This window comes from Rana temporaria, chromosome 1 (genome assembly GCF_905171775.1).
Source record: "Rana temporaria chromosome 1, aRanTem1.1, whole genome shotgun sequence".
Taxonomy (NCBI): domain Eukaryota; kingdom Metazoa; phylum Chordata; class Amphibia; order Anura; family Ranidae; genus Rana; species Rana temporaria.
Window position 1 is genome coordinate 631,915,591 of NC_053489.1, and position 13,928 is coordinate 631,929,518.

General features: G+C 43.7%; 1 protein-coding gene across 2 annotated transcripts in view; it reads left to right on the forward strand.

The window, feature by feature from the left end:
* The window catches only part of CRMP1 (collapsin response mediator protein 1), a 120,852-nt gene that overhangs the window by 64,917 nt on the left and 42,007 nt on the right, over nucleotides 1-13,928 (forward strand). For both annotated transcript variants that reach the window (XM_040335405.1, XM_040335406.1), the window contains exons 4-7: nucleotides 1,575-1,739; nucleotides 7,370-7,431; nucleotides 9,162-9,242; nucleotides 12,738-12,806. In XM_040335405.1, the coding sequence (XP_040191339.1) occupies nucleotides 1,575-1,739; nucleotides 7,370-7,431; nucleotides 9,162-9,242; nucleotides 12,738-12,806 (377 nt within the window). The remainder of the gene's footprint in view (nucleotides 1-1,574; nucleotides 1,740-7,369; nucleotides 7,432-9,161; nucleotides 9,243-12,737; nucleotides 12,807-13,928) is intronic.

A 13,928-nucleotide genomic window follows, 5' to 3' on the forward strand; every position in this document is an offset into this window, starting at 1 on the left:
TATGGATTTTGGAAAATCTAAAGGAAAATTGTACAATACAATTGTATGGCCAGCTTAACCTCTCTGGCGGTAATCCTGAGTGTGGCTCAGGGTTAATTTTCAGTACCAATAGTGGTAACCCTGAGCCACACTCTGGATTGCATCACAGTATCCAGCTACAGGAACATACCCTGTTCCTAGAATCCTGTGATGTACTCCCGTTATGTCCCCCGCCCGATGCTATGTGTGTTTTCGGGTTCCATTGCCTGCGAGCATTGCAATGCATTGGGAGGGAGCCAAATTCAAAAAGTACAAGAAACTCAAACACATACAATACATTGTAATCTTATAGGATTACATTACTGTATCAAATCATTTGACCTCAGTTAGTCCATAGTGCTTTGTCCAGTGCCCTGCCTGCAGTTTTACCATTCTTTCTGCCATTCTTTTTGCCTGGAAACTTGAGAACGTCTATGGCATCCAAAAGGCGTCCCTCCAGGTCAAAAGCTGTTTATGACCAGCTTGAAATTAGGGATAGTAAATTAGAATCACTTGCAGAATTGAGCGATAGTGATTCGTGGAGAAATTCGTCATCAGACACTGAAAGTGGCGACATCGACGATTCTGTGACTGAGCTCTGTGATGTGCAAACCTGGTGCTGTGGGACAGATCACGCATCGCCCCCAAGATTCCCATTTACTGGAGCAACTGGTATTAAACTAGAGCACTACCCCTTGGCATACTTACAACTAATATTTAAAAATTGTTACTGAGACAAACCGGTACCAAAAGCAACAATTAGTTACTTCAGAAGTTTCCAATAAGCAGAAAGTGGGAACCAGTGACCAAAGGTGACATTTGGAAATTACTGGGCCTAATAATACCTCTGGGAGTGGTGGGGAAACCCCTGCAGAAGTGGTAATTGGACACATAATAAATTACTTGTGTCGTGCTTATGAGGATAATTTTCCTGCACAGTATTTATGAATGAGTAATTTTTGAACGATAATATTTTTAAGATACCAGATCAATCATTATGAACACAGACTAAAAATAGGAGATTTATTCACCAGACATGTATTAGTACAAAATAGTTCTATATATATATATTGGTTGACAAAAACAAATGTTACATACAATTTTAAATACTGGTTGCAGCTGCTGACTTTTAATAATTGGACACTTACCTGTCCCAGGGTCCAGTGATGTGGGGGAACGAAGCCCCGCTCATCTCCCTCTCCTCTCCGCAGCGTCGGCATTTCTCTACTGTGGGCGCCCGGTTGTGGCTTCACAGCCAGGCACGCACTGCACATGTGTGAGCCGCGCTGCGCACCGTTATTGGCCGAGCAATCATCTGGGATCTGTGACTTGTCCCAGATGATTGCTGAGAGGGAGGGGGGAGAGGTAAACTTCCTTCCGGCGCTGCAGTGCCCAGGGAAGAAGTGGGAGCTGAAACCCTCTAAAAATAATGTTTTTCTCTTCAATTTTCAGTCTTAACTTGAAAGTATCCTTACATATGTGTCATTAACATCGATTATACAAACTATTAATTGCCTAATAGACAAGTAGCTAATTTTATGTTTATTCCTTCCCAGTTGACCATGTTGTTCCTGATCCTGGATCAAACATATTGACATCGTTTGAAAAGTGGCATGAGGTGGCCGATAAAAAGTCCTGCTGTGATTATTCCCTCCATGTAGACATTACCTCTTGGTACGATGGCATCAGGGAAGAACTAGACATTCTTATGCAAGATAAAGGTAATACCAATAAATTGATCAGATTCTTGAGCTACCATTCTGATCCCTCTTCTAATCTTCTGTTGTTTACTATTCACAAAAGAATATTTGCTGGGAAGCAAATCGAGAGCTGAGAGAAGGGTCAGAAAATGGAGAAGTGGATGTGTCTAGTGTCCATATTCTTAAAACAGTGCGCCGGGAAAGACAAGTTAAATCCACTATAGCTAAATGGCAGCTATAGGATAAAGGTTGGATTGGATAAGATGGTTGAATCTATTTTAGTCCATTCTCTATTTTCCCCATGAAATGAACAGCACTGACAGGAACCATCACCCTCCTGCCTCCTCTTCCCCTCCATTGACTAAACATGTATGGTGGATCAAACTGAGCATTCATGATTAGGCAGAATGTTTTGCAGAGAGTTTACCCTGAAAGTGTTTGGATCATGCCTGCTCATCTGGGGTCAGCTACATCCTCTAGGTCTGTGGCTCTGGAATGCTTTTCTATAGGACGGCCGGGCGGGAGGAGCGGAATTATTCAGCACTAGTGCGCCTGTGTGGTCTCCCTCCTATTTAATTATCTGGTATTTGGCAGAAGAGGTCCTGGATTAAGGGGGGGCAGAGGAGGCCCTGGACTGGGGGGTGCAGAGGAGGCCCTGGAGTGGGGTTGAGTGGAGAGGGGGGCCTGGACTAGAAATGGGTTGGTGTGGCAAAGACCCTGGATTAGGAGAAGGGGAGTGCAGAGGAGGTCCTGGACTAAGAGGGGAGTACACATGAGGCCCTGGACTGGGGGGGGGGGTGCAGAGGAGGCCCTGGACTGGGGGGTGCTGAGGAGGCCCTGGAGTGGGGTTGAGTGGAGAGGGGGGCCTGGACTAGAAATGGGTTGGTGTGGCAAAGACCCTGGATTAGGAGAAGGGGAGTGCAGAGGAGGTCCTGGACTAAGAGGGGAGTACACAGGAGGCCCTGGACTGGGGGGGGGGGTGCAGAGGAGGCCCTGGACTAGTGGATGCAAAGGAGGCCCTGGACTAGGAGGGAAGTATGAAAGACACTTTCATACATGAGACAGATGGAAGCCACTCTGGTACTGTCTGAGCACATGCTCTGTTCAACAGGGAAAAAGGGAAACCTTTTAATCTCTGTGCTGGCCTCATATGTTATGAAGTGGTAAGGTGGAAATTTACCATCTACGCCTCACTTCCAGCCTCTACCAACTAAAGAAGCAGCAGTCCGTCACATCATCTATGCCTGGAGACGATTGAGGTACAATTACAGTCTTTGCCCCTGGCTGAGCCAGACCGCTCTGTAGTCACGGACCCCCCGCAGGTTGCGGAAAGGTTTATGAGGTTCTATGGGGATTTATACAGCTCCCAAAGCCACCACACTCCACGGGAAATACAGACCTACTGTACCTGCACACTCTACAATTCCCACAGTTGAAGATGGAGCAGGTGCAGATGCTTGAGGCCCCTATCACCACCCAAGATGTTGCAACTGCAATATCACAACTGGCCAAGTCCAAAGCCCCGGGGCTAGATGGTTTGCCCCTGGAGTTCTACGCCACTTATTCTGAGACACTAATACCTAAATTAAAAGCTATATTTCATTCCATTTTTGAACTAGGAGTTCTCCCCTCCTCTATGCAGGAGGCTCAGATAATAGTTCTTCCCAAGCCGGGCAAGGATCCAAGATATCCGGAATCATACAGATCTATTTCTCTGTTGCCGGTCGATCAAAATTTTAGCTAAGATTTTGGCCTCCAGATTGAACGCAGTGATTCTCTCCCTGATCCACCCAGACCAGACTGGGTTCATGCCGGGTAAGAATATGGCCATGAATATCAGGAGGCTGTTTATGAATATCCAAGCTCAGCATGACAACGTGGGGACTAGAGTGGTGGTTTCCCTTGATATGGCCAAGGCCTTCGACTCAGTCGAGTGGCTGTATCTATGGGAGTGCCTACGATGCTACGGGTTTGGTCCGAACTTTGACAGGTGGGTTCAGCTATTGTATCAGACCCCCAAGGCCAGAATCTTTGTCAATGGGTGGCTGTCGGAGCAGATTGCCCTGGAGCGGGGCACGAGACAGGGGTGTCCCTTGTCGCCACTGTTGTACGCACTGGCGGCTGAACCGCTAGCCATTGCCATTAGAATGAGCCCAGACGTGATTGGCCTTAGAAAGGGGGATGCATGGGAAAAAATAGGATTATATGCAGACGACACGGTCCTTTATTTTGCGGATCAGGGACCATCGTTGCGAGCGGCATTAAACATTATAGAGGAGGTTGGTAAATATTCGGGTTTAAAGATCAACTGGGATAAATCTCGAATTCTCCCTCTGGATCAGTCCCCCCCCCCCCCCCCCCCCCCCGCCGATGTCTCCAGAGTTACCTTTACAGAGAGTGGCGGAGGTTAAATATCTGGGGGTGAGAGTCACTGGGAACCTTGGAGACTATGTCCCTTTAAATGTAGAACCCCTATTTGCCACTATTAAAGCTAGAACCCAGGCATGGGCTAGATTGCCCCTGGGGGTTATGGGTAGAATAAATCTAGTAAAAATTATCTTGCTGCCTAAGATTTTGTATATGGTCTGGCATGCCCCCTTATACATACCATTAAAAGTGTTCAAACAGATGGAAGCAATTTTATTTCTTTTGTATGGGGCTCGGGCCGACATAAATTGGCGTGGCACATACTTAAGAACCCTACGCTGGAGGGGGGATGCTCCCTTCCGGACGTTCAGGACTACTATATAGCGTCGCAACTGTCCCATCTTTATTATTTTAATACATCGGAGGCACAGAGGTATAGGTTGTTCGTATGTAACAAACCAGGCAGCCCTTTCCATGCTCTGGTACAGGCAATATTCAGAAAAGGACACGGGGGTGTAGGTCTTCGCGTTTTGGTGCGGATATGCTACTGCACCATCAAAAAGTATGGGATATAGCCCTAAAAAAACAAGACAGGACAAATCTACACTCCCATACTCCATTGTGGAAGTCCTTCTCGAGTCTCAGGGAGGAGTTCTACCTCCCGCCACAATTCCTATTCAGGTATTTACAGCTTCGGCACGCGATTAGAACACAGTTGTACCTGGTCGCAGTAGACTTAAGGGGCCCGCAGGTGCTAGATATCATTTTCAGAGCTGATTCAGCCAAACTCACATCTAACCTATATTATATTATCCGACGGCGTAGGGTAGGCAGGTTGTCACAGACGGCTAAGGTGAAATGGGAACAGGACATAGGACATATAGAAGACACTGACTGGGGAGAGATTTTAGAGGGAGTTAAGACGTCATCCCCCAAACTCTCGGATAGACTAACACAATTGTATATAATTCACCGTGCCTATTTAACACCCATGAGACTGACAAAGTTCCAACCCACAAGAAACCCCGGGTGCCCCATGTGTGCCGCAACTGCAGGCTCGTTTTATCATTTATTGTAGCACTGCCCGGACGTGCAGGCCTACTGGTTACAGGTGACGCAATTCCTTCACGACAACATGGGATCCCCGGTGGGCATGGACCCAAAGTTATGTCTCTTGGGATTACTGCCAGATGTGGAGGTAGACAAATATCAGACTATTTTTATATGTGAAACACTATTCCTAGCTAGGAGGGTGGTGGCCAAGGCCTGGAGGCAGGCCAGGGCCCCAACATTAGGGGAGTGGAAAAGGGAGGTGAACATCACTCTTCCATACAGGAGGATGATCTATGTCCATAGGGGGCGACCACAGAAATTTTCCAGTATATGGGATAGGTGGCTGGAAGACGGGGAAACTTGCACGGTCTGAGTTAATACCCAATGGTGGTTTTGGACGGAGGGTGATGATTTCGGTTTATTTTATTTTTTTGTGTGTTTATCTGGGTATTTTTATTTTTTGGTAATGATGTGCTCGTGTATGCGGGGATGGGTACGTAACGGATAGATGGCTTGAAAGTTACAATATGCAACTGCAAAACCCTTGTACAATGATGGTCAATGTTAATCCATTGCTTTTCATGTATGTATATCTCTTTTACATCTCAATAATCTTGAATTTTCTGGTTAAAAAAAACAATTACAGTCTTTGCAGGTGATTGGGAGCCACAGGTTAGGCTTCTTTCACACTATGGATTGTATGTCCGTTTTATAATATCCGTATTACACCTATTAACGGACGTTTATTAACGGATTTAATAACGGATACATACGGATAAATATTTTACCATTCTTCCTTTATTGAAAACGGATAATGTTTATCCGTACATATCCGTATACATCCGTTATATCATTCCTTTCTAACATCCGTTAATAAAAACCATTTCACCCTTTCTTGAAGTCCAGCTCCAGAAGTCGTATGGATATTCAGGGGAACCCCGCCATCAAAACAAAAATGACGTGCGGTTCCCCCTAAATATCCATAACCAGACCCTTCAGGTCTGGTATGGATATTCAGGGGAACCCCGCCGTCAATTTAAAACAAAAATGACGTGCGGTTCCCCCTAAATATCCATAACCAGACCCATTATCCGAGCACGTTGACCTGGCCGGCCGCAGAAAAGAGGGGGGGACAGAGTGCGGCCCCCCCCTCTCTCCTGAACCGCACCAGGCCACATGCCCTCAACATGGGGAGGATGTCCCCATGTTGATGGGGACAAGGGTCTCATCCCCACAACCCTTGCCCGGTGGTTGTGGGGGTCTGCGGGCGGGAGGTTTATCAGAATCTGGAAGACCCCTTTAACAAAGGGGACCCCCAGATCCTGACCCCCCCCCTGTGTGAAATGGTAATGGGGTACACTGTACCTCTACCATTTCACGAAGGAAGTAAAAAGTATTGTAAAAAAAACACACTGACACCAAAGAATAAAGTCCTTTATTAAAAAACAAAAAAAAACAAACTCCAGCTCTGAAAAATCCACTCGTTCCCGGCTTCCTGCGTTGTCCTGATCCAGCGACGGGTGCGGGTGATCTCCCGCGATGAGAAGATCCAGCGTCGGGTGATCTCCGCTCCGGCGATGAGAAGATCCATCCATCCGGCGCAGCAGCATCCCGGACCTCCTCTCACCGCTGGGCACAGCCCAGCGAATGAGCGGCTGAAGCTGTGACATTTCTTATATAGAGGAGGCAGAGCCACCCGTCACGTGACCCCGCCCCCTCTGACGTACCTCTGCTACGTCACTGGGGAAGCCCAAGAAGAGGAAAGACCTGAATATCCATGCTCAGTAAAATTAACGTCCGTTAACATAATGGACATTTACGGAGACATTTACTAACGTCCGTGCGCCATAGACTTCAATGTTAAAATATAACGGACGTTAATATATCCGTTACTTGCAACGGACAAAAAATTGACAAAAAATAGTGCAAGACCCGTCACATATTCCGTTATAACTAACGTCCGTATGTTATAACGGACTATTACGGATCTTTACGGAACATAAAAAAATCCCATAGACTTTAATAAAATATTTTATAAAGGACGTATAACTTCCATTTTTTAACATTATCTAACGGATTTTAAAACTGATTATTAAAACGGATTTATTTTGTAGTGTGAAAAGGGCCTTACAATATTTTTTTGTTTTGTATTGTCATAAATGCACTAAATAATGTATCTAGGATAGGATTTGTGATTATCCTAACAATGTTTTCTATTCTCCTTGGAATAGGTGTGAACTCTTTCCAGGTGTACATGGCCTACAAAGATATATACCAAATGTCAGACAGCCAGGTAATTCAATCAACGATTTGTGTTTATCTGTGAGATTGTATTTGATTTTAATTGATTACCATAGCAGTTTGTAAACCTCTAGTTCTCTGCCTATTATAAAGGATGCGGACTGGACTGCAACCCACTGTGTTTCTTTCTAGGGGCAGCTGGCAGGAAGAATTAGTAGATTCTTGCTGGCAGATCAAAATATGGTCGATTTAAAAAATCAATACAGCAAAGTGTGTGCCAAAAATTCAGCTGACCCATACAATAGTGGATTTAAAAAAACATATAATATAGGGTAATGTAAATGACACATCCATTAGGTTTTTGTGAATTGAGTCGATGGCTCTTGTGGGTGTTTGATTACAAATCTGTTGACTTATTTCAAGGAAAGTAGTAAAAGGTCTAGTTGTATTTAGTTATTAATTCATGTCGTCACTTTAAAGCCGTATCCTGTCTGTAGCTCTTCTTAATGTGCTGTACATGGACCCCTATAATGTCTAATTAATGCACGGTCTTATTACATTGATACATTTTGTGTGTGTTAGATTTAGCATGCACTAAACTAGTGATGTCCAACCTATTGGCCTTCCTGGGATACATTGGATAGAAGAGGAGAGTATTTGTCTTGGGCCACACATAAAATACACTAACAATAAGGAGCCGATGAGCAGAAAAAGTCGTGCATATGACAAGTTATCGATCACTGATTTAGATAATGTACCTATCTGAGTAATAAAACGTAATTTAAAAAAATAAATAAAATTATTGTAAAAGAGGGCAACATAAAACTAGTGTGATATTTTACATCGTTTTGATAAACTAACATATCAATATCTGGTTCGATGGATGTAGTAGCAATTCTAAATTAATTTTTATGGTACTCATCAGATATTTTGATTCAAATTTTGCCCTTTCGTGTGTTTCATCCTTAAAAATATTGCTCACAAATATAGGGGCTTCCCAAAACTGATGGAATAAGGCATAATTGTGAAAAATGGGAGATTTTTCTTTGGGAAGATAAAACGTATAAAAGTCCAGTAAAGAGACTGTGTCAAATATTTATATAGCCGCATGTGTTTGCCTAGTATGAACAATTTTTTGCAAAACAAAAATGTACGATTTTGTGTTGGGCTGCATTCATAGCTGTCTTGGGCCACCGGTTGGACACCCCTGCACTAAACAGTCATGTCAAGTGATAAGATAATAAAACGTGATTGTGAGGCGGGCTAAAAATAAACCCAGAAAGCAAAGTGTAGTAGGCTATTCTTAAAACAGATTTCTACATAGATGCCTTTTATCACGAATCTCAAAATAAGGGTTTTATTCCCCCTTTTTTTTATGGGGGAACCATACATACCTTTACTTTATGCCATTGGGCCAGTTCCTTGTCTAGAACTGCTAATTTATAGCACAAATCCAGCCTAATATTTTAGAGCCATTTATTCTAAAATGCAAACAGATCTGTTTCAGGGTTGTTGGCCATCATCTGTTAAGTGTGTGAAAGCCATGACCCTTATATAGTAGGGCTTGGGCAGCAATGATGAATTATTAACCAGACAGGTTATAATGAGATGGTCTAAAAGGAGCCAAAACGCCTTCTATTTAACCAATAGAGTACAGTAGAGCCTTCTTAATACAGAAGTTTGGTTACACCTCCAGAAGTTTCCTGCATAGAGTTAGAGGCATAACTAGTCTGAGTAACCTGTCTGTAAAATGTTTATTAATACTGTATGTTTTCTCCTCAGCTATACGAAATCTTCACCTTTCTCACGGCACATGGTGCTATAGTCATGGTGCATGCAGAAAATGGGGATTTAATAGCTCAGGTAAGTCTGTAAACTGATATTATGTGATGTGGAGTTTCTGGGCAAATAAGAAATATTTGATCTTGTACTCAATATGTGTGTATTGTATAAATCAGGGGGCTCCAAACTTTTCAAACAAAGGGCCAGTTTGCTGTCCTTCAGACTTAAAGCGAAGGTTCACCCTAAAAAACATCTATATACCATTACATCCAGCATACTTCCCACATCTACAGTATGCTGTTTTATTTTTTATTTTGCCGTGCATACCGTTTTATTGTTATTTTCCCCCCGACTTCTGGGTTCTGACTCCCGCGGGAGTGGACGTTCCTATTCAGAGGTTAGATGATTGATGTCTGGTGAAAAACTTCCCCTGGCGCATAAGGTGCGTCACAAGTTTTCCGTAAGTAGCCGAACTATATGGCGCCTGTGCAGTCAGCTCTACACGGCGGGCGCAGGCGCCGTATAGAGCCGACTCGCAGGTCGGCTACTTACGGAAAACTGGTGACGCGCCTTATGCGCCAGGGGAAGTTTTCCACCAGACGTCAATCATCTAACCTCTGAATAGGAACGCCCACTCCCGCGGAAGACAGAACCCGGAAAGCCGGGGGGAAAAATAACAATAAAACGGTATGTACGGCAAAAAAAAAAAAACGCATACTGTAGATGTCGGAAGTATGCTGGATGTAATGGTATATAATTGTTTTAGGGTGAACCTCTGCTTTAAGGGGGGGCCGAATTGTGGCCTACTTGGGTAGAAAGGGTCCCAGCATCAATGAGACATTGCCTCAAGGTTGGTGGTCAGTATGAGGAGGAGTAGTGCCCCATCGTTGGTATTAGTGGCAGGAATAATACACCATTATTGGTATCAGTGGAAGAAATAGTGTACCACCATTGGGAGGAATAGGGCCCCGAGGGCCAGATAAAGACTAGCAAAGGGTCGTATACGGCCCTCGGGCTGTAGTTTGGAGACCCCTGATATAAATGATGAACTGGGAGGCCAATAAACATGATATATGATTGTGCAAACAGCAGCTTGCTATTTTCATCTTTACTTCAGGAGAAATCCATGTGATAAAATGATAAGGTAATGATAAGCTAAGGCTGGCCTTACATGACTCAGTTCCCCCATCCACATACTTGATGTGGATGGAGGAATCCTTCCATTGCGCTATTGTATTCTGACAGCAGGGAGACTTTCCCGCTGTCAGAATACATGGATCAGTGCTGGCGGCGCTGATCGTTCGAAAATATCAAATCAACTTCTATAGAACCAGCCTGCTCATACAGTACAACGATCTAATTTTTATCCATGTTTGGCCGGCTTAAGTGATATTTACTGATAGATAATGTTGTCTGCTCACAAATCCAAGTGCAAATCCAAATGTTTCCCACAGGTTTATCTTAAAGGAAACAAACCTGTTGTTGCTGACTTTCTTTTAAAATGATAGCCATCTGGCATTATTCAATAATTTATGAGAAACTGATCCAGAACAAGCATGCAGACCAGGAAAGTCGGAATTCCTAATCTGCATACTTCTTCTTCCAGGTACATTCAAAAGTAACAGAGTTGCTACAGTTCTAAAGCCTGGTACACACGACCGAGTTTCTCGGCAAAAACCAGGAGGAAACCGGTCGTGTGTACACTTTACGACGAGGAAACTGTCGTGGATCCCGTCGAGCCAAAAAGAGAGCATGTCTTCTTTTTCCTCGACGGGAATGGAGAAATTTGGCTCACCGAGATCCTCGACAGCCTAACAAGGAACTTGACAAGCAAAACGATGTGTTTCGCCCGTCGGGTTTCTCTGTCGTGTGTACGAGGCTTAAGAAGCAAGACAGCAATGGTCACAAAATGTGTTGGCCCTATAATAGATAATAAGGATTTTTCTTTAGCAGAATCCAACCAGCTTCAGACGTCATTTTGGGCACATGTATATCTGCATTCTGCTTTTAGTATTCAGGACATAGCTTGCTTACTGGCAACCAAAAGTATTTGTAATTATATCCTCCGTGAGACCTACTTCTTGATTTATTGGATGTCAGATAATCCCATTCCCTGCAGGTGAATCTATTTATTATTTTAGCTGAATCTAATTCTAATTCTGCATCAGTTCTTATACTTCTAACGTTGTTGTGGTGGATTGATGATCGAGGTGGCAGCAAATAGATTTATAGCGTTTTAAGAACTTCGCTATCAATGAGTTATTTCATGTTTATCCAGCACAGAACTAGTAGTATGTAGGCCACATAGCAGAACTTTCATTAACCACAATCTTACCAAGAGCAGAGAGTTTGGGGTTCTGCCTGATTCAGATATGCACTTGAGTCCTTGATGTCCTCTGAATAGTCCACATTCACCGCAAGTCTGTCTGCCCATAGTTGTAAAACAGCAAGAGAACCCATAGCAAATCCATCTTGCTCCTTAGTTATGTGAGCTTCTATGGAGGTAATTCTGTCAATAATCAAGGTTTTTATTAGACGTGAAGCCTGTAGAATTGCACAGATCTTTAGACCAGATGATGGCATTGTCTTCTAAACACCCTTATCCAAAGGCCAGAATTACAGACATTGCAGCCAGTGGAACTCCTATGGGGCTTTCGAGTGGGGGGCTCCCAAGCACATGTGTAAAGAGGGGCTATAAAAAAATATTGCTCCATGACAATATAACTCTTCCCCTCTCAGTGATAGGTTGTTGCGAATACTGGCTTAGGTGTTAGGAAGTTCTGGCTACCTTTTTGAGCAGTAATCACATGTTCCACCCACCCACCCAAACCAGATTAGTACCAGTCTACCATGAGGGAGAAGCTCCTATCCTTTGGTCTATAGCACAGTATTGACCAACAAAAACAAGTTTTGGAGTAGACCATATTTGCTGACTACAACCTGGAAGTGTTCACTTTAGGTTCTGTTACCGTTGGTGTATGTTATTGGATACCCACCCTTACCTCCAGGGTTAGTGGTATGTAAATGGGTGAATTTTAGCTGTGAATCACCAATGTTCTAGGGGTATAAATAGGTCTATATTATAGCTTAAATACCACTGATGGGGACCTCATGAAACATTTGCAGTGGGATTTCTACTTAACCCATGGCTGGACACCCACTTCTCTAGTCTGTTGCTGAACATCCAAACCTTCTGTAATGCCCAGGGAATATAAAAATAGGGCAGTACTTAGAAGGACAGGGTAAGACATTCCCCACATGATGACATGTCACAATACATTTCAAATCTGTAGGACCCAGGGTGCTAACATCAGGAGCACACTCCAACTGTGCAGATAAATGCATTACAATCTCATTGTACCACCTTTAGATTTACCAAACGTATATAATGCTATGAATTCAGAAGGGATAGAGACAGAGTTCAGTGATGTGGCAACACCTCCTTTGATGCCATGTTGGTATTTTATTTCTTCTTTACTTTTTGTAATATTTTCATTTATTTTAATTGTATTTTTTACAGTTCTTTCATATGCATTTTCACATGGAAAAAATAACATTACAATTTCTAATGTCTAGGAACAAAAACGGATCCTGGAAATGGGAATTACTGGACCTGAAGGACACGCGCTGAGCCGGCCAGAAGAGGTATCCTGAACCTGAAAGTGAACCTGTGGCCAGGCTATGGACATTTAAGTATTTGCATATTCCTAATGAGTAGTAAATTAATTTTAAAACAAGCTCCTACTGACCTCTGTAACTGCATTTACCGTGAATAAATCCATCCTCAAAGTTCACAGTAAAAGCACTGCAATCATTCAAGTCCTTATCTTAGCAGCTCAGCTCCCCTCCCAGAACACCTTCTTTATGTTAGCAAGTCCTACTGGGAGTGGCAATGCAACATTCTGACTGACAAAAATTGGTATAATATTTATCTGAGGGAGGTTCCTGCACAGACATTTTTGTACATGTGGTACTGCTTCTCGTGTTGCACATTAAAAGGTGTGTTGTATTAAGGTAGCACATTGATTTTCAATGGGCTTCCAATATACCACAACACAGTCTAAAGGCCCATTCACACAATATGAAAATCAGATGGAAACATTTGTACGATGAGCTGTCTGCAGATGTACGGATGGTTAGTACGGTGCTTTCGATAGCCGCTTTCACTTTTTCGTCAGACAAAAGCTGAATGTGCAGACTGTGTGAACTCAACGTCTGATTTTCGTTTCATCAGTATGGTTTTAGTATGAAAAAAAACGTAAGAGCAAGACTATGCATGCTCAGAAACAAAAGAATATATACAAAACTATTCAACACGTTTCGTCACTTCTGACGTTGTATCTGTCATATCAAAATTTTCGTATTACTGTGCCCCTCTGCATGCCTCATCCCTCAGTCTTACTGTCCCCTCAAGTACCTTGATTGGCGTTGTGCTGCCGTGTACAGACGAGTTGACCTGTCCGATGAAAACGGTCCGCAGACCGTTTTCATCGAACATGTCCGCTCTGAGATTTTGGTCTGATGGTTGTACACACCATCAGACCAAAATCCCAGCGGACAGCGAACGCGGTGACGTGGTTGCGACGTGGCCGCGACGATGACGCGGCGACGTGCGCGACCCTGGAAGTTCAATGCTTCCACGCATGCGTCGAATCACTTCGACGCATGCAAGGGATTTCGGCCGAGCGGACATGTCTGGTGAGTCTTACAGACGACCGAACCTGTCCGACGGACAGGCTTCCAGCGGACATGTTTCATAGCATGCTA